At 37.3% G+C, this 22551-nt stretch overlaps 1 protein-coding gene across 11 annotated transcripts in view; it reads right to left on the bottom strand.

Moving 5' to 3' along the window:
* Positions 1-461: 461 nt before the first annotated feature.
* LOC117155185 (QRFP-like peptide receptor) overlaps positions 462-22551 on the bottom strand; it is an 83076-nt gene continuing 60986 nt past the window's right edge. For 3 of the 11 annotated variants that reach the window (XM_076623230.1, XM_033330881.2, XM_076623231.1), the window contains exons 5-11: positions 20595-20718; positions 17336-17541; positions 11024-11147; positions 9383-9543; positions 6980-7141; positions 6691-6742; positions 462-3076 (exon numbers count right to left, since the gene is read on the bottom strand). In XM_076623230.1, coding sequence (XP_076479345.1) covers positions 2771-3076; positions 6691-6742; positions 6980-7141; positions 9383-9543; positions 11024-11147; positions 17336-17541; positions 20595-20718 — 1135 coding nt within the window. In that variant the 3' untranslated portion in view covers positions 462-2770. Of the gene's footprint in view, positions 3077-4334; positions 4509-6690; positions 6829-6877; positions 7142-8662; positions 8759-9382; positions 9544-11023; positions 11148-17335; positions 17542-20594; positions 20719-22551 lie in introns of those variants that run through there. The other 8 variants (XM_033330882.2, XM_033330884.2, XM_076623233.1 and 5 more) reach the window with 8 other exon arrangements.

Genomic DNA, 22551 nt, shown 5'->3' on the forward strand with positions numbered 1-22551 from the left:
GACTTTATGAGTCTTCGTTGTCTTCTCAGCTTTCTTAACTTGTCACGTTTTTCAAGTGTTTGCAATTGTCTGCATGTTTCACTTTGCGCGTCCATTTTCCTACTTTTTCCTCCGTTTCACATCTACTACTACTTTCATTCTCTTCGCATTGCTAATGCCCCATTTCCTACTTTCATTTTCCTAGCTTCCTTAATTTTCCGTTTCTTCTCCTCCATTCCCACTTTTTACTTTTCTTCGTTCCCTACGTATCCATTCGTAACTTGTCCTGTCCGTCCAATCCTCCAAACCTTTCGAAAGTTGCCAAACTCTTCTACTTCTTCAACTCTCGTTCCTTCGCTTTAATCCTACATTTTACAATTGGAACGAGAATAATTCACAGTTCAAAGGATTATCGAAGATTTAGAAATATTATTTTTATTGGCAGTGCACAACCCTTCGATAATTCGCAATGAAACCCCGTGTTAGATATATTTTGCACAGTTTATTCGAATATTTACATGCAAACGCAGGCGTAAAAAATCGATACAATTTTATGGACGCTCTCCTATAAAATTAAACACGAAGAAAAATCATTTACATACAATCATGCTTCCTATCTGATCCAGTAGTCCGGTGCATGACTCTGCAAGACAATTTTGTCAAGCTTTTCATGGATAAAATATAACACCACGATGACATAGAGTCGCGTATGAATTATACCACCCGTTATTTCCACGTACGCGACACGCTTTTCGCTCCAGCAATGACTAACACGCGCATATATATGCATATACACAGACACCTTCTTTTCAATTACATTCTGATCGCACAGATCCAAGCGAATCTATAATTAATTCGAACGGAAGGTTGTCGATCGATAGGGGTGTCATTAAGCTTCGCCACAGTTCATCGTCGTTAATTAGCTAATTAATTGAGTCTTCACATTCAGAGATCAAACTACAACGAAGCTCTTTATAGTCCACGTAACAATGAATGCCTTGAACGCATGAAGTTTTCGTGAGTTCTTAATGCCGACAAGATGGAATGCAAAGTTTCCTAAAATTTCTTATGGTTTAACAACGATCGTCGAGTAATTTCGAAAGCTCTGTTCTAACACACCGAAGCATAATTTTGAAAATTACGGTTTCTTCTCCACGAGATGAACGTTTGTCGGATCATTCCGTAAGTAATGTCGTTCTTTAATTTATGCGGTGAAGTTACAAGGCGAATGTGCTGTTTTAATTTAAACACAGTTGTTGGAGAAGATTGCAAAGAATACTGAATTAAAATCGAAGTTTGTTTTATCGCGATAACGTTTAGTCGCGTGCAGCGGAAACAACATTAGATTACTCAGAGAATTTGGAAGACCGGTGATTTAAAAGGGGAAATTTGTTTCATCGTGACAAAAGATAAATTCATTTATTCCAAAAATACTTTAAAGCGTGCAAATGCATCAGAGGATTAACTTTAATTCGGTTATATGTAACGTAATTGAATATTTTGCATGGAGATTATTTCAGTTTTCCAGAAGACGAGTTAAAACGTCACTGAAAACGATCGACGATATTATTCGCGAATGAAGTATCAAAACCGAGATGTTCCCATATTTCGGCGGATTAAAATTACATTACTCGTGAAATGATGTTATGCCTGAACGTATGATGAAAACTGTACTGTAGGAATCTTCGTATCCATTAGCTAGGATCTAGAACGACGAGAAATTAAAATGGCGAAAATTTCAATTTCTACATTATGATACAATTTGCTAAAGTATATTCTATAGATCAACCGCGATTAAATTACGTAGAGAATTCACGTACAGTACTTTACGGTTAATTAGCGATTCTTTTTCCCATTGGTTGAAAATCAGTGAAGATTTTCAGTCGATAGCTAATACACTTAAGTTGAATCTACAATTATCGATGTAATACCGGGACTGTGTGAAGATTTTTTACAGCGCATCTGTATATTTTTTTTTAAATTACTCCGTATAGTATATTCTTTATAGAATTTTATGCGATTGCTGAGAAAATTCGAAGCCTCTGTGACGATATAGATTATTTGTATACTTACAACATATATGCTTATATATGTACAGCTATGTAGTAGACAAATCAAATTACATCGTCTTGATGAACGATATTCTGGAAAGAATTTACCCTGCAAACTTCACGAACGTGTTTAGTTCCCATCTGTTTCATTCGTAGTCACGATAATTTAAAAACTAGTGTTCGTCATGAGAGAAAGTTCTTTTGATCAATTTACGAATTTACTTGGAATATTAGAAGCTTAACAAGCTTCACCACACCACTTCTACCGCTTCGCTATGACAATCCCAAATCGGAAATGTTCGTCTAAAAACAGTTGAAACAGATAATCTTCTCTGGTACGTTTACACAATTCATAAACGACTGAAAAATTCTATACATCCAATTAGTCAATAATGTAAACACGTAAACAGATACGAATGATGATGTTTATGCGATTTTTGCAAACATCTGTCCACTTTGCAACGAAAAACTTGCCAGTCTACCTGTATAAAACTTTCAATTAAACCTCTCGACCGAAGAGACAAGCAAACGGCAATTAATCAATATCCAATTTCGAGGTTTTCGTGAACGAGGCTTGCCAATGGAATTTACGGAATCTCTGATACGAGCAATCTTTGCATCTAAAGAAATATATCGGTCATTTCTCAAAGAAAGATTCTGGTAAAAATCCAACGCGAAAGCCTCGACCATTTCGTTGAATAATTTTTTCAAAACGAATATCATGTGCGACGAATTCCTATCTAAACTCTCTCTCTCTCTCTCTCTCTCTCTCTCATAGCAATTCTCAGCATCTGTAGACTTGAGCAATGCGACGTTTCGCGAAATAATCGCGAAAAAATCGCCGAATATGGTTTTGAAATTCGCACATGAGTCTTTGAAAATAATAAACGTGAATAGCAACGTCTTCCTCGGTTAGGAACTATTGGAAAACACTTTGCTTCTTCTGGGTTTCTTCGTGGCCTGTTCTGTGGTGCTTCTTTGGTTGGTTTTACCTGTGAAAGAGCTGCCTCGACGTGGGCCGGGCACGGCGAAATAATCAGGTCCATCTGAAAGCAAATGGGACGCAGAGGGACGAGTATTAGAGAGAAAATCCGTTGCTCGCGGAATTTCGAAGTCTCTCCTGATCCTTCGATCCACCGAGCTCCGAAAAATCTACTATGCTTCTTCTTAAGATTTACGGTCAAAGGATTATGGGTTCTTCCAATGGAAAAGTATCGAATGGGACTTGATCGAGATTTTTTCTTTGGAATCTTGTTTCATCCTTGGGATTTTCGATGGAGCTAATAGAATCGATGGATTATCAAGCATGGATTGTGAATTCTTTTAGCTTTACTTTTGGAACCTTGGACGATTCGAGGAAATTTTCATGGAATTAAAATGTATGTGTATCGAAGATGGATTATGGATTCTTGTAATGGAAAGATCGATCCAAATTTTTCTTTTGCGTTTTTGAGCGATCCTCGGAATTTTTTATACGATTAGGATAAAAACTTAGTTAACTGTTATTTGGATTAAATTATGAACTTCAATTAAACTATAAAAATCAACTGCATTAAGTTAGATGGCGATGCGGAGATCACGAAGGCTATGTTAGTTTTGCTTTAAAAGGGACAAAATGAGGCCGAGTTTAGCAACGATCAACTGAAAACAAGCTCGCATGCTGCAACCAAAATTTGAGAAATGGATTAAAGAGAAGAAAGCATAGAAATGAACGTGAGATAATTTAGTTGATGAGAACGTCGATGAATCAGAATTGCTCGAGAAGTGGGAACAACGTCGGTTCATGAGAGACTGATGTAAACATCGTCGATCGATAAATTCTTCAGACCTTCTGCGAGAAATTTTGTTTCAAATTCTCGTACGTGATTACATTATCATTGATCAAACTTATAAAAATTAAGCAAAAATAAAGCTTTACGTATGTAAAATAAAATTTTAAATCTGACTTTTATTAAATCTACTTTATATAATTATAATAAAATCCAAAAAGAAATTCATGTTTGATACAATAAAATTTTATATTCATATTGAATTCTATTAAATTTATATTGAATTATAAATTTTATTCGTTCATATACAACATTTATTCGTCGTAATAATGTAACACGTAATTTTTTTCAAATTTTTCTCCAACATAACATTGGAAACAAAAGATTCGGATTATTAAATAGAGAAGACAGAACCGACGAAATTCTTCCATCCCTTTCCAACCCTCTGCCTTCGATTCTTAATTAAAGCGTCTAATAATCAGCGAGATGCATTTAAACATCGCGAAAACATCGTTCATTGAACTGTTCGATTTACCTAGAGGGAATCGTGCTTCTAGCCAGAGTTTCATCGTAATTATACGATATTTCGGATGCTCGTGGACAACGATGTTTGCCAAGTTGTTTATCATGGACGTATCACGGCCGGACTACGGGGTGGTTGTCGGTCGAGTTTCGATACTTTGAATCCCCGAACGAGTTTCGTGTCCACCTGAATCACGCGTTTAAAACAGATTGATATTTTCTTGCACGAATAGCGCGTAATGAAATTTTGCCTCAGAAATCCACTAAAAATGGCGCATTGATCGTTAATCACGGTTAAATCTGTAATTTCTTAATTTCTTTTTACCACAAGAGATCGTTATTTGTTAGTTCCATTAGAAAAAAAAAAAAGAATATGTTCGAGGGAAACGTAAAGATCGAATGTAGCTGTTTCTTCGTTTTTTACTGTTTGTTAGTTAACAAATAAAACAGGAAAGCTTTAAGAGAGAAGATTGAATTTAATTCTGTACTTTTTATCAAAGGGAAATACCCTTTGTATCCGTTATTCTCTTGCTGTTTATTAAAAGGTGTCATTGTCTATTAGTTTCATTAGGAGAAAGCATACACCTTGTGGGGTGAACGTAAATTTTTCCCTCGTTCCTCATAAGAGAGGAAATTAATTATCAGTTTCATAAGAGGAAACGCCAAAAGTGAAAATAAAAATCGAATTCTTTCTCTGTATCATTCATCAAAGGAGAAGATTGTTTGCTAATTTTACCTGAGAAAAAGCTTCTTGCCATTTCACAAAAAATTCTATTCCATGATTAACATGCCTGATGAAATAATAAAGTTTAATTTTCAACGTTTTGTAAACCGAACTGAACTAGTTGTTTAACGAATAAGAAAAATCAAAGTGATGTTAAGCACCAAGGACGTGTTTATCGTGCTTAATGGCCGGAACGTGGAGAATGTCCGATCGCGTTACGACATGCGAAAAACCGGAACGACGATTTTGTTCAATCATGTACAAGCAATTCCCTCGGAAACCAATTCACTTTTGGGCGTCCTTCTAATTTCCCGAATTCGTAAATCTTCGGTTCGGGGTCGAACACGCGTAAAATTATTTTACGGTTCGCGCAAACCACGACTGTTCGGTGTTTCGCCAAAATTCACGAGCAGTTGGCCACTCGTGTATTGAATTTTACAAGCTTATCGAAAGCAGTATGAAAGCACGATAGGTAACCAAGCTTCCCAAGTGAATAAAAATGATTAGGTCGAATTATTGAATTTTGACAGGGAAAGTTCGGCAATTTGAAGATTCAAAGATATTTGTAACTTTGCAGAAACGTACAGTGGCTGGCGTAAACATTCCAACACTTACGACAAACCTTATGAATTTCATTATATTTATATATGTTGCAACACAACGATATTAATCGCATACAGATGAGGTGATTGATCGAACGGATTCTTCCCTTCGTTGCCCAGCGATATCGCCGCACAGCATCTACACAAGTCACACTCATTACTGAATAGAGAGTGGAGCTCAAAATCTTTTCAGGGGTCATGGGTCACTAAGTCAGTCAGTCAGAGAATAACTAGCCAACTGTCAACATTCCATAACACTCACTTATATGTGCTGTAATTTTTGTTTAATAAATATCACATAATATTATTTCAACATAAACATTGTGTCTTCCACAGATTATTAATCTTAATTTCGAGATTAAATTCTAACAATATATTTCACGCGTTATACGAAACTTTCAGAAATTTCAAGCTCGTATCATCGTTATTACATTGGCAAAATTAAAAATCTGAGCTTTCCTTTCGTATCATTCGCTGGAACAAAAATGGCTTTGTTGCTAGTGTCGCTAATACTACCAAAAATATTTGTCTTTTTTTTTCTCATCTTATTCAGGTTCTTATACCTACATTGTATTTTCATAGTATCACATTTTTTATATCATTTCAATTTTAATACACGTACCTGGGCCTAATTAATCAGTAATGACAACAAGCACGCAAGTACTTTTCACAGCCGCTGTACGTTTCTACAGTTTCACATGTGACATATTTGTGGTTCTTCAGATTTCGATCGTGTTTTTAATAGTACGTCGTGCTTTTGTACATTTCGCGAACATTCCAGTTCACTTTCAGTTCCAGGTGAACCTGAAACTGTCTTGGAATATTCACGAAGCGTTGGAAGAAAACGCAACGTCCTACTGAAAACACTTTCGCAAGTCTAAGAACCACAAGTCTGAAATGTAAAAAAAGTTTGAAATATCTTTGAATGTTCGAGTTGCCGGACTTGCCTCGTTAATTAGAAGAAAAGGACTCGCTCTTTCTGGAGTAATTTTTTCTAATCGGCGTATCGATCAAGCGAAACATTTGGGTAGAAAAGTACAGACCATTCGCGGAACAGAATCACAGCCTGACGACCAGGGTAAACGTCTTTCGAGCCTGGAATCACGCGATTAAGCGTAGATAGTTATAGTTTTCGAAAGATCTACCGCTTCAGAGTATCATACATATTAATCCAAAACAATCTGAAATTTAACAGTGATGTTTAAACAGTGTTTTTTTTTTCGAGCAAACCTGTCGCTTCTTCCACGTCACGTAAAAGAGCCGAAGAAAGAAGAGAAGAAAGGAACGCCGGAATGTGTGTGCACATTCGGACACTGCATCAGACCTGCGTACCTGATACTGGTCGTCCTGGTCTGGCTGAGGCTTGGATGCCGTCTTACAGGCGCCCTGTATCCTCTTCTGCACCAACAGATCCACCAGCCGCCGCAGGCCGCCGATAGGAAACTCTCTCTAAAGTGTTTTGACATAAATCCGTATACGATCGGATTTATGCAACTGAAACACAATGTGCTTAGAATGAAATATCCGGCAACTATTGTAGCATAATATAGTAGCTGGAAAGTGGATGAACTTTATCCTATTAACCGGGAAATACGAGTTAAGTCCATGATGTTTGGCTAATGGTTTCGTTATGTGTTTAGACATGTAAAATTGATCTGGAATTATTATCGAAATCTGCTTTACTATTTATTTGTAATTTTATAGTTATAGAAGTGTTATGGTCAAACCTATTTAACAGATTAATACGATAAATGAATATACAATAAGTCGACAATTTAACGAGAATAAAAATCTGTGTGGTTGGTGAAAAAAATGAGCGAACATTTATGCGTGCAAAGTTTCAATAGGATTTAGAGAATATATAAGTAGATTAGAGCGCGTGAGGTCAGACAGTTTGACTGCGCGTGAAAGGATTATGTTTTATGGATGCGTTAGCTCTCAAAATTTAAATGAAATGAAATGAAATTATAATCGCGTTAAGTAATATTCTGATAAAATGGAATTTATTTCAAAATCCAGTTTTATTTTTATGACATATTCTTTCATTACTTCCATTTCCCTATATTTCATATTTTTTTATTCGTCCCATCATCCGTTTCGATGGAAATCTAATTTTCACTTTAGTCAGGTCCTCATAATAAATTGCTGCGACTACTATTAACAATTTTTAAGCAAATAAATAAATAAATAACGATAGACGAACAACGAAGAGTTTAATTAGAGAAGAATTCTTCTGCGCCGAAATTGACAAAATAGAGATTCGTCCGATCGAATAACTTAAAAAGTGTAATTTGTCATCGCTAATATTACTTAGCGTTTAAAGCGTGTTTCTTTTCGTAGTAACGATGGCAAGTGACGAAGAAGTGTGTCAGGAGATTACAGATCGTTACTTGGTGTTAATGTAACAGGAGAGGTAATTTTCTCGCGGCATGGATCGTTACACACGCGAATTATTATGTTAACGAAGAGTTATTACGTCAAGAACGACGATTGCATCTGGACAATGACGATTAACTAAACGGGACACATTGCCACTCAGAAACGAAAATTGACGAGGAAGGATATTAGTTAAATTTTTTTATTATTTATTGCTCTCGCAATAACTCTTGGAGCAACATGTGATATTGAATAGCAATCGAACGATACTTTTCGTAATTAAATCAGCATTATTGCAGCTGAAAGGCTTGACATCGCTTGTTTGATGAAAAACGAGCATGGAAATTTTAATGAAAAATGCGAATGTACGTTGGAGATTTAAAAGTAATCTGACTAAAATCGTTGTTGTTGAAAGCTGCCTTTGCTATTAATTGTCAGTTTTTCAATTACAGAAATTATGTGATTAAATGACAACTTGTTCGACAGATTAATGGAATAATATATTTTCAATTACTAGGGAATTACAGAGGTGAAACGTGATAATCATTGGAGACATACGAATGAAACAAAAGGGCAGTGAAAAATAGTTACTTGCATATATAATATCCTAATAAGGATAAAACATAGAGAACTACATACATTATTTCTTAATTGCTTTCCATTCATAAGCTGTGAATGTTAGAAGCGATTCCAAACTGTTTAGCGACGGTATATCTTTCTTTGTCTTCGTAATTCCTAGAGTGAAAGAAATATAATACCATTTCATCTTCTTCAAATATTTAATCTTGCTACGATCTTTCATTTTTTATATATTTTAATCTTCTTCCCATTTTACCAAATGACGAAGATTCATAAAGTTTTAGGAAGATATCCAACATAAAATTAAAACCAGGAACCATACGTACCATTGGTCTTATTTAATATTTCCTTTAAAATTCGTGAAGGGTAGAAAAATATAATTGGTTCGAGAATAACCGAAAGAAGCAAACAAGCTTTATCGTATTCAAAGTTACTCGACTCGTAACAATTTATATATTTCTTAAGAGGTAAAATGAAAGAATCGTAGGAAATGCATTTAATCGCTCTCGAAACTTCTTCCCAGCGAACTGCCGCTTAGTCATTCAAGGGTTTAATTCACCTTCCGTCTGTGAAAATAGACGAGGAAACGCAAACACTTCTACACGCGTCTCTAATCATCTGTGTTAACTCAACGACGAAATTAAACAAAGCAGGTTAAGAAGTTACTCGAGTGCAACGAGTGGAAGCGTCGGTAAGCTGTTTTCTTTAACAGGCTAATTTAATGAATGCAAACGAGCAACGTACCGATGTCTAGTAAAGTGTATAGTCTTGTCCACATACCTGTTAAAATAAGCCATCAGCTGAAAAGCTGTGTTAAGGTGTTTGTACGTGCCAACTTTTATGCGTGGCAAATATCCGTAGGAGGTGAGCATGTTGTCCACGAGAATCGGACCCCAGCAAATGACAAACAGCACGACCACGGCGACCAACATTTTCACCACCTATCGACATAATCTTCTTATTTGGATGCGACAGGCTGTTCTGTTTCTTTTGACAATACAGATGTATACAATACTTTTGTAGAACCAGGAAAGTAATAACTTTCGGGTAATTACTGTTTTATCCTTTCTCTCCTTTTTCTTCCTGTTCGATCGAGTCACGATTCGAAGCGAACTCGCTCTTTCAAAAGTTACCAGTTCGTCCTACATTCAGACCCTTTTAGCCGTCACTTAAGATAAACGCTGGTTACCTACTTTGGATGAATTTTATTTCTCCGTCGAGGTAACTTCCACAATCGATACGGCTTCTTGCCAATTGTTTTCGACCATCTTCCAATCGGGCGATCAAAATCTTACAAACTTGGTGTGAATTAATCGAAGTCGATCGAGGACAGAGAGAATCACGTTCTCATTAAATTTAATCGAATTCTCCGTTTGCACACTTTTCTGTTCGCTCCTTTCGTGCATTCGAAATTAGATAGATCTAGCGAGTAGCGAGCTGCGACTAAGAAAATGGTATTGTAATCTATAATAATCCTGGTATTGTAATCCTTTTTATGGCAACCTGTTACCAGGGATCTCTCGCACAAAAATCTGCTACAGTAATATCGATGAATTGACAAATCGAAATTTTATATCACACAGAATGATCGAGTGACTGATAATTTGTAAAATTTAATTTCTTTTACTAGCGAAATTACTGTTACGGGAAGGGACTTCACTAACAATGTTAATTTGATAGCGCAGGAGAACGTGGATTATTTTCTTACTAAACGCAGCTCGTAATAATTCGATAAAAGAAATTATCGAATTTCGAGAAACCAAGCGAAATGCGACGTCGTTAGCATGAACGGAACGTTTATTCCATTCCGATTTGGCCCGAAAGCGCTGCTTGAGATGCATAATAATTACCATTTGAATCAGAGTGTCAGCGGTTTGCATATGCAAATTGCCTTTTATGAAACGAATGGAGAATATCGGACTTTTATGAGCGAGACAAACTTCTTGAATGATAGTTTAATTTCGCGTCGAGACTCCATAAATCTTATGGTTATGATCACTTTCGATTCAAGAACATTAACGACGTTAAATAAATTAAATAGATTCTCGAAATTTCGTAAGAATCTTATTTTAAAACTCTCGTCGCGTTTTCTCGAAATCATCCTTTTTAACCTAAAGTCACGAGCAATAGATGGTTACATAAGGTACATATTCGATATTTCCGACATCCTAAAGAAATATTCTGACTCTTGTTTCGCATGAATCTTTCAACGGAAGAATACTTTTTCAGAAGAATTTGACGAACGTTTACTTAATATTCTACGAATTCCTATCTTCATTCTGCGGAATAATCTTATCAAGTTCTCTAGTCGAGTGAAGATCTTTACGAGTGGATGCTTCAAGCGGATAAATATACATAGATTAGATACGATATTCGACAACAAACGTTTCCATAAATCCGATGCTCAATTACAAATCCTACCTGTCTTATCGTTCGAGATTCCTCTTCGGTCTGGCCATCCTCTCTCTGGGCACGGCGACTATTTCTTACGCTCTGCCTCTGTGTCATTGGTATGGATTCCACATCGACGTTTGTCGGATTCAGTCTGCAACATTCGGGAAAGGAAAAAAGAAAGAACAAAAGAAGTTGGTGATTACAGTAGAATGCGCGATATATTCCACTTTTATAAATTGTTGCTCGCAGAAAGCATCTTCTGCAGCGGAAAACATCTCCCTTTGCTAAATTTCTCCCTTTCACACGTTCGAGGCATCTTTTACTTGCAAACTATTTTATTTCACTCTTTTGCTAGTGCAATTCCTTTAACCACGATCTTCCTGGCGACACAAAGGTGCTTCGTAACCAGGGAAACGTAGATCGTGCGTGTCTCTACGACCGTTCCGCAACTCAGAATTACCATACCATTCAAGCGTGGCTCTAACGTCGAATCACGAGACCGATAAACCGACACGTATAAACGTAATTCTCCGATAGACACTAAGATACCAGACGGCAAATCGAATCGTGTCGTATCTGCAATAATCGCTGTACTGCAGACACAATACGCATTCAAGGTAACTTTAAAGAGGATATCGCGAATTCTAGTGGAAGCATTCAGTTAATGACTTTAACGTTAAGCGAACGATTAACAGTATCGCAGAAGTCGTTGAAACGAAAGAAATTGCAGTGTGAAAGAGGAGAAAATACAAAGAGGAATTATTTATTTTCTCATGTACTCTTTTCCTTACAGAATTGCAAATTCTGGATATAATAAACAGGTTGACAGGCCAATAAACAGTTGGTAATTTATTAAAGTGGAATTCCGTTTATACGAATTACTTCTATTTATCTAAACTCTATTCGTCGGAATGACATTTTACGCAGCTCTCAATTAAAATAGAATTCTTTTATACGAACTCCGTTTATTTGGACGAAATTTTAGTTGTGCAGCGTGTGATTACAATGAAATCCTGCAGGCTGAGTCCACTTATTTGAACGTAAATTCATATCATGTTTTATAATGAAACTTACTAGATTTGTAATAACATTGTTTTCGATAATACAAATTGCCTTGTCAAAAACGTAAAACAAAATTACCTTTTGGCGTTCACGCGAACATTTTGTGTTACGACCGATCGCGGAGAGACGCGGTCGCGAGGAAAACGCGTCAGCGAGAGGCGAAACTTCTCGCTACGATTCGGTGAATCGACGCCGCGAAGTAGTCGTTCCCCTGTTTCGGTTAGGATAACAGAGGTGGTTGATTGAATATGACACAATAGTAAGTTATATTTCACCGTTTATTCCACAACTTAACGAGGATAGTTACACTGGTGCGTATGTACGAGATTGGTGGATAACCCGCTCGAAGGATACTGCTCGTTCGAAGGATGCAAACACAGTACTGTCTTGGGAGACGATGATGTGTCGGAGGAAGGCTAAGGATGGGGGTGTGTAGCGCACGGGACCATCGGATTTGTTGGTGCCGATGTTATTTAGGAGAGTGGGGGAATAGGCTTCGTTTTTAATTGGTCAAACGAAGGGTCTTAACCGCCCTCCAGAGAAAGTGGTTAGTGGGAGGAAAGGTGCAGCGTGCGTGGGAAAACCCAACATTCCCTTGTCCAGCCGTGGTAGACAATAGTATTTAGAAATTCCTCGGAACCAGATGTTTGTTTTGTTTAAAGGACCTTTTCTAGGAAATCTATAAGATTTATGACGGATTAAGGCTATTGAGGGTACGCCGTACGGAAGAGCGGACCTCTGGTGTCCGTCTGGCCCGCGGTGTGTGACCTGGGCCAGGTAGAGAGTCGCCCGGCGTAACATTTTGTTTCCACGTGTTTCTAACGAGCTCGACGGATGAAGTACGATGAACAACGACGAATTCACAGCGTTTCGATCCATAAAAGAATACCGTGTCATAAATTCCGATCGAAAACTAGGACTGGCAATGCAACTTCTCGATAGATTAAACGTTGGATCGAGCTGGCAATTTTGTGGAACGAAACAATAGGGTTACTTTGCACTGCAGCTGAACTTTCAAAAGTGGAAACTTTCCAAAGAAATTTTTTCAATTTCTCTTACGCTTGTTCGGGTCTTTTATTTAATCGTGAAGCTATTTTCATAAAAATTCTCTCACTGACATAATTGAAAATGGTCTGTAACATTTTCTGAATCATTATTATATTCAGCTCTTTTTATACAATTTTTAATTACATCGAAACTTTCTACATGATAATTAAATCGTTTCATTACCGTCTGCTTTCGAATATTTCTGCTGCATATAATCAGGATTTTATATTCCATTGTGATAGACATATTAATATGCTGAACGTAACAATGACTCCTTTCTTTGGGGCTCGAGAAAAGATAAACGTTAATCGATGCAGAATTTTTGTCTCGAAGATATAGAACGAAGAGAAATTATCATGCGAACTATCTATTCATCGTTTTTAAAACTCTGCATAGTGAATAAACTATCGAGCAATTATTTCAAGAAAATAATATTTTAACCGGAGTATATTTAAACGCTGAAACAATAGAAACATTCAAAGATTATTCATACCTCTTGTTACGGCCGATCGCGGAGAGACGCGGTCGCGAGGAAAACGCGTCAGCGAGAGGCGTAACTTCTCGCTACGATTCGGTGAATCGACGCCGCGAAGTAGTCGTTCCCCTGTTTCGGTTAGGATAACAGAGGTGGTTGATTGAATATGACACAATAGTAAGTTATATTTCACCGTTTATTCCACAACTTAACGAGGATAGTTACACTGGTGCGTATGTACGAGATTGGTGGATAACCCGCTCGAAGGATGCTGCTCGTTCGAAGGATGCAAACACAGTACTGTCTTGGGAGACGATGATGTGTCGGAGGAAGGCTAAGGATGGGTGTGTCTAGCGCACGGGACCATCGGATTTGTTGGTGCCGATGTTATTTAGGAGAGTGGGGGAATAGGCTTCGTTTTTAATTGGTCAAACGAAGGGTCTTAACCGCCCTCGAGAGAAAGTGGTTAGTGGGAGGAAAGGTGCAGCGTGCGTGGGAAAACCCAACTATCCCTTGTCCAGCCGTGGTAGACAATAGTATTTAGAAATTCCTCGGAACCAGATGTTTGTTTTGTTTAAAGGACCTTTTCTAGGAAATCTATAAGATTTATGACGGATGCTTAAGGCTATTGAGGGTACGCCGTACGGAAGAGCGGATATCTGGTGTCCGTCTGGCCCGCGGTGTGTGACCTGGGCCAGGTAGAGAGTCGCCCGGCGTAACATTTTGTTTCCACGTGTTTCTAACGAGCTCGACGGATGAAGTACGATGAACAACGACGAATTCACAGCGTTTCGATCCATAAAAGAATACCGTGTCATAAATTCCGATCGAAAACTAGGACTGGCAATGCAACTTCTCGATAGATTAAACGTTGGATCGAGCTGGCAATTTTGTGGAACGAAACAATAGGGTTACTTTGCACTGCAGCTGAACTTTCAAAAGTGGAAACTTTCCAAAGAAATTTTTTCAATTTCTCTTACGCTTGTTCGGGTCTTTTATTTAATCGTGAAGCTATTTTCATAAAAATTCTCTCACTGACATAATTGAAAATGATCTGTAACATTTTCTGAATCATTATTATATTCAGCTCTTTTTATACAATTTTTAATTACATCGAAACTTTCTACATGATAATTAAATCGTTTCATTACCGTCTGCTTTCGAATATTTCTGCTGCATATAATCAGGATTTTATATTCCATTGTGATAGACATATTAATATGCTGAACGTAACAATGACTCCTTTCTTTGGGGCTCGAGAAAAGATAAACGTTAATCGATGCAGAATTTTTGTCTCGAAGATATAGAACGAAGAGAAATTATCATGCGAACTATCTATTCATCGTTTTTAAAACTCTGCATAGTGAATAAACTATCGAGCAATTATTTCAAGAAAATAATATTTTAACCGGAGTATATTTAAACGCTGAAACAATAGAAACATTCAAAGATTATTCATACCTCTTGTTACGGCCGATCGCGGAGAGACGCGGTCGCGAGGAAAACGCGTCAGCGAGAGGCGTAAATTCTCGCTACGATTCGGTGAATCGACGCCGCGAAGTAGTCGTTCCCCTGTTTCGGTTAAGATAACAGAGGTGGTTGATTGAATATCACACAGTAGTAAGTTATATTTCACCGTTTATTCCACAACTTAACGAGGATAGTTACACTGGTGCGTATGTACGAGATTGGTGGATAACCCGCTCGAAGGATGCTGCTCGTTCGAAGGATGCAAACACAGTACTGTCTTGGGAGACGATAATGTGTCGGAGGAAGGCAAAGGATGGGGGTGTGTAGCGCACGGGACCATCGGATTTGTTGGTGCCGATGTTATTTAGGAGAGTGGGGGAATAGGCTTCGTTTTTAATTGGTCAAACGAAGGGTCTTAACCGCCCTCGAGAGAAAGTGGTTAGTGGGAGGAAAGGTGCAGCGTGCGTGGGAAAACCCAACATTCCCTTGTCCAGCCGTGGTAGACAATAGTATTTAGAAATTCCTCGGAACCAGATGTTTGTTTTGTTTAAAGGACCTTTTCTAGGAAATCTATAAGATTTATGACGGATGCTTAAGGCTATTGAGGGTACGCCGTACGGAAGAGCGAATATCTGGTGTCCGTCTGGCCCGCGGTGTGTGACCTGGGCCAGGCAGAGTCGCGCGGCGTAACATCCTCCCCCCGTTGAGAGGGTACCGATCAAAATTGACATTTTTTCTTTTTTTTTTTTTATTTAATATTTCACATTCACAATTTGTCCAATTTGGACATTTGCTTTAGAATTTTTTAGCTGTTTGATTATCATGTGGGTGGCTACCCCCAGCGGGATACCATCTTCGTGTTTGCTAGGTTATATCCTTTATGAGATCTGCCGAGTGTTTCCATTTTAGTCTCATTGACATTTAAAAATCAAAATACGAGATTGCAAGTGATTCATAGTATCTTCCTATTAAAAACTGTTCCAACAAGCAATGTATTATATAATGAAAGAGCGAAATTCTTTTTCAATGTTGTTTTCTAAGGCGTAACAGTGGTGCGTCGATATTTCGGAATCAGAAAACTTTCACGATGTTACTCTGCAAAGTGTATTTGCTTTTCTACCGCGGAGAAAATATGTGACAACTGGCACTGACGTGTATACAAACTTACAGCTGCTTTTAGGCATTCAACAGATAAATTGATACACGAAATGCATAAAACAGTATGCAGATGAAAAATAGAATGGAGAAAGCTATTACAGAGTCGATCAATTTTTCAATGAATTTATACAAAATTTTCATTCGTACTCGTGTTCGCGTTTGTTTTATATCGAATGTTCATCGATGTTCATAAAAAGAACTGATAAAAAATGACAAGTATAAAATTTCAAGGTCACATGATCATTAATCAATCCATTCCATCGTATTTTTGAATAATTGTACAAATATTTCACTATATAAAAATGTAGATAAATATTTACAATTTTATTTTACGTTCCTGATTATACACGTTTCTACGTGGCTGATTTTTAAATGAAGTAAATCAAAATACGAAGCTAAATGCGAATAAATCAAAAAAAAGCTGACTGTGGATTTTAATGCAAGCAAATAAATCTGATGGAAAACGAATGAAAAATAAATACGAGAAAAGTAGTCTGGACATATTTGTTAAAAAATTCTAATGTATAATAAAGAGAGAATAAAGATAAAGACTCTCTAGATTCCGGAATAAACCTAGCGAAGAATTACATACTGGATGAATCGTAAAACGTTACTAATTTACAAAGCTAAATATGAACCCGAGAAAGGAAAACTTATTTCGATCATGAATCACTGAATCCGAAAGTGACAGTGAATATATAATAGAACACCACAGATTAGCATTACAAAGTCAGGAATCAATCGGAGATTTCAATTTTCGATGCGTTCCATTATGAAATATGTAATAAAAGTCAGCATCGATAACGGATCGTACTGTCAGCGAATATTACGTGAATCCTAATCGGTCATCTTTGGCGGAAACGGATCCATAGAAATGCAAATCTTGAAAACTATATTTCATAAGAAAGGATGAATTTTATTAAAATCTATCGCGCTGTTCTATCGTTCTTTCCTTTTTTCTTTTTTTTTTTTCTTTTTTTCATCAATGTGAATAAAACGTCTGAATACCGAAATACACGACTATAGTGTTATGCTATTATAAAATGACATGCAATTGGACCATTCGATGGAACAAAAATATTATGATTTTTTTATCGAATAAATGGAAAATTTAGTTGGAAACTCACGTGCGACGAGATGTCAGGTGATATCGACGTTTCATAACTCGCCAAATCTCCCAACAAATAGCCGTGTAACAATAGCCCATTACGGTCAGGGGTAACACCAGAACCAGGACCAACATATAAACCTCGTGTGCACGCCACAAAAGTCCAAATTCCGAATCGCGTACGCACCAGTAAGCAATCACCCTCAGTCCAACCTCCTTATGCGTCTGAAACAGAATTTTACATCGAGTTTTAGTCTTATCTGAACTTGTCGGGGGGACGAACAGTTTATATAGTAATCGGAGTTCACATAATAGGGGATTACCCATTTTCCTCATTACCTGGTATACTTCAGTTAAGGTAATAGGAAATCACGTTTAGATAAGCGAAATCAAGCAGCAAAAATTCAGTCAATCGGGGATTAACTAAAACCTCATTTCGATAAATTGAGTTCTACTGTGATTTCATCTTTATAGCGTAACGAACAATTATCGAAGGTTTTAATATGATTTCCTTAACGAATTACGAACTACGAACTAAGAATTGCGAACTACGAACTGCGAACTATTATCGACGAACGTTCCTCTACGTTATATGAATATAATTTATTGCGTGTGCACTAATACGAATAATTATTACTACAATTATTACCTAGGCTTGCGATTATATCCGTCGTTCGATTAGAGCAGCGTCGTACGTCGTGTGTCACGTACTGCGTCGCAATGTCGACTGTCGAGAAACAGTTGTCGATAGACGCTCGTTAATTCGACCCTCGCCCCGAGGCGGTATTTACATTATTTTTGCAGAGAGATCGTTAGCCTGGTATGCGTCGCACGGACGCATACATATTATTTTCGTATGAAGCATGTGTTTGTAAATATCAGTAACATTAGTTCAATTATTTACCAATTACAAATTAAACAAGTAAGATATTTGTAATTTTCTAATTTAACTTAATAAATTTTCAATGCATGTTCGTCAAATAAAGGTTTAAAAGATCTTGAAGAAAACGAAGCAGGTAAAAGAAAGTTTATACAATGAAAAGTATGAAAGGACATCGTAATTTTACAAAATGAATTTATATTTAATCAGCAGTGAATGAATATTATACTTTATCGTCATAATATGGTAAACAATTTTCACTGCAAAAATTACTGAAATTCATAGCATATTAATTTCAAATATTCCTTTATCCTATATCCCAAACTGTATGTCAAACCATAAACCTGAATACCACGGATTCCCTTCGCAGAAAGGAACACTTTATCGAACAGGTAGTCGCTCCATGGACTCGGTCTAGCAATCACAAGCTATGTACATACTCGTGAACGTATTCCTCATTCCACTGCCTTACGACATCGCATAAAGACATTTTATTAAACTATTCGAAATAGGTTTAGAAACGGCGATACAATTCTTCACGGTCGTATCGTACGCCATTTTATCGCCACACTCGCCCCATTTATTTTTACTAAACACATGCCTCCATGCGTTATCTCGTGTTCCATTAACTCTTTCGTTCTTTTGTTACCCATAACAGCCTTTTCATAGGGAAACACAAAAATGTCATTATATAGTACAGCATGTCTGGCGTATTCGTATACACGATGTTACACAGCGTGGTTGGTAACTGGTGGTACAAGCTGAAAGGGGGTGATTCTACGCGAAAAAAGAAGTCGAAAATATAGAATAAAGATTTTTCATTCGAGGCTTTGTTTTCGAGAAAATCGACTTTGAATTTTCGCTCAGTACGCGTGCACTTTATCACGTCTCGTTATAACGGGTCGTTGTCTCGATGGAAAAATTAAAAAAAAAATTTTTTTCGCATAGAATCACCCCCTTTCCGCTTGTACCACCAGTTACCAACCACCCTGTATACATAGTATTATACACATAATATTTTTTAATACACTAATCGGTGGAGCTCGGCGTTCTTTTTTAACATTTTATAATCTTATATCAAATATATATAATCAGACAGTCTGTAACTTGTAACTTGTATGTTAAATTTTGACAATGCGAAATATGAAATGCAGTGACAAGATTCACCGAGAAATTCCGGATCAAAGGAATCAGTAGTGAGACCGTCTTTTAGAATGTTAGCAATAACTCGGGCGCAAGATAGCGAAGAGATAGCACGAAGCATCTCTTGACTGAAGCTGACAGAACACGCGATTTCCCGCGATTTTCCATTTCTCTTATCGATCTTTTGAACTTCTAAAAAAAAAAATTAGCCCTTTAACGCTCCGATGCACAGATGTTTGTCGCCTTGAAACTTGAAACGAACATGAAACAAACATCAGAGTCGATTTTGTGAGTAACTTTTCCTCAGGCTGCGATCATGCTGCAATCATGCTGTGTCATACATATTTGCACGAGCCAGCAATTTCTGTAAATGGAGTATCGGAGATCGAAATTGCAAAAAATTGCTGTTTGCGATTTCTGTCTAGTTTTTTACTTTGATGAACTGCGTGAAAGAGCTTGGATAAAAGGGACTGATAACTGACGCTGTGACGCTGGATTTTGCAAGAAGATTGAGCTTTCCATTTTCTCGATTTTCTGGCTTTAGATAGATTTTAGTCGAGGCACTGTACGTGATCAAAATTTAGAAAGAAAGTTGACTGAAATCTCACAAGTAAGTTGATCGCGATACTTGCGATCAAATTTGTTGCAGGTACCCATTCGATAATTACGATGATTTTGTACCATGTCGAAGGACAAATTCGTCGAGATAATTTAGTGGACGTTTCTATTATAAATATTAATTGTAATAAACCTACAGGCGTTTATGGAAATCCATATTCTCTTAGATGTGTATGTTAGAGTTATCTGACAGAATATCTGATCTGGAATCTAAAATGAAAATTAATTCTCTTATTAAATTTTATAACGAAGCTTCTTCGACCCTAATTTAATATGTTCCTGTATACTATATAAGCTCCATATAGATCTGCATTTTTTAAATTCGTCATAAAGGCAGAAACGATCACAGTCTAATTACGAGTCCTGCAACTTGTTTCAATGTACTTATTTGCAAAGAACGGTAGTTGTTGTGCAATTAAAAGGTGGCTTAATGCGTTCAGAACGAAGCTGTACGCGGAATGTTTGTATTGCGGAATGTTTGTACTGCGGTACTTAGTTATACTACTTAAAAAACTTATATAAAGGATTTGGCCATTGAATTAAAAATCTCTAATATAAAACAGCGAGCTCATCGCAAGAGACCACGAGCAACAATGTTAATTAAACCATACTCTTTTTAAAGGAAAATAATTCTCACCTGTGTGAAGATCATAGGAATACCGAGAAGGAATGACACCACCCACGTTGTAATTACTATTTTACGTGCCTGACTTATTGTACAAGTGTACTGCGCCCGCATTGGATGAACTATAGCGTAATATCTGTAACACAGGCAAAATTTTTCATTAATTTGGCAATGTCCTATAAACACACCAGCGTGTGATAAAACAACAGTGGCTACGCGAGATTGCACAGTAGGTAAACCCATGAAGTTACATGGACAAAATCAGAATGACGAAATTATTTGAAAATATCCCAGGAATGATATCAGATCATTCGAATTCTTTAAATTGATATTTTTAAATGCGTAATTTTCATAGATTGATATTGAGGTAAACAGTGGTACATAAATTGACCCATAAATATAACATAAACTGCTGTTAACGATATTCAGATATTTCTGTATTTCGCTATTACACGTTCGTAATATTTATCAAGTCTACACATATACCGAAAGAATGTAGAAAATATCGAAAATTCATGAAAATACCGCTCGACGAAATCCTAATTAAATTACATATGTATTCTTAACGAGATCATTATCCTGAAGGATCTTGGACTTATACTCGCACCCATCTTATCGTTTGCGCAGCATTATAAGCATATTACATTGTTGGCTTGGCGAGCTCTTGGTCTCATTATAAGAATGTCCACGTGACGCATGTTATCTTCATTGAGAGGATTCAACGTAGATCCGTAGGTTCTCTTTCCCACAAAATTGGAAATTTCATTCTCATCTCTTGCCATAACTACCTACGACCAGTTGCTAACGCCGCTCGGATTAATTCCTTGTAATACCTATTATCCCTTGGAGCAACGTAGATTCACAGCTGATACCATATTCGTATATAAAAAGCATTACACTAGCTGCCCAGAGGTTCTTCAGTTTGTTAAACTTGCTACTCCATCCGGGACTTACGAGAGTTTCCCAATTTTCCACACGACGTTATACAGAACCAGTTACGCTCCTACCAACTGTATTAATCGCGTTTGCAAACATGCTAATATACTCGTCCATCGATTACGCTCCTTTTAAGAAAGAACTTGAGAAAAATGTTAGAAACACAGTGTGTAATTCACCGATACGTCCGCGCACTATTTCTGACTTGTTATCACTGCCAATGACAATTATTTATTCATTTATATTATTGTATATTTTTTTCTCTGTGCCAAAGGCTACCACTCGTACATAAATGAATAAATAATAAGGATATAGAACGTGTGATTTGCTTACTGATGCACTATGTTGATGACTGGAATTCGAGATACTTGTCAAGCGGATTTTCATGAAGCGACAGACGATTATTGTCGACTGGACGATCTGCCGAGAGGCCCGCTATAATCTTCGATCCCGTGGATTTTATAGGCACCACGCGCCAAAAAGAAAATGAGGAAAGTGACTACGTATAAGAAGAGGAGTCGATAGAACCACGCGAAAAATCACGACGAATGCTTTCTTTTATGGTTACGGTTATTTCTTGACACTGTTCCGCGTTTATCTTCGTTTCTTCCATTACCTTCCTTCTTCTCATTTTCTTCGCTCCACGCCTATGCAATTAAATGAAAAGCTTCGCGACGATCGTTCGCCTCTCTTCCACATGGCGCAGCTACGAATACAAAGTGGTTCTATATTTCTAGCCTCTCTATCAATCAATTCTCTTGCCCACGACGTTCGGTGCAAACGAATTGAACAGAATCACGCTTGCAGAAGCTACGCTTTCTTCCGTCGCTCGATACCAGCAGCGCGTTGTGCAGAATAACGTCACTTTAGTGGGCGGAACAGTGACGTGATAGTTACGTACCGAATATAAATTTCAGCCTGTTTCGCTACGAAACAAACAGCTGTACCAATGTACGATATTTCATTGAAACTTTATGAAAACTCGAGACCGAATCTGGTCAGAGCTGGAGGAGGAATATACAGGGTAAATACT

The sequence above is a fragment of the Bombus vancouverensis genome, chromosome 12 (assembly GCF_051014615.1).
Source record: "Bombus vancouverensis nearcticus chromosome 12, iyBomVanc1_principal, whole genome shotgun sequence".
Taxonomy (NCBI): domain Eukaryota; kingdom Metazoa; phylum Arthropoda; class Insecta; order Hymenoptera; family Apidae; genus Bombus; species Bombus vancouverensis.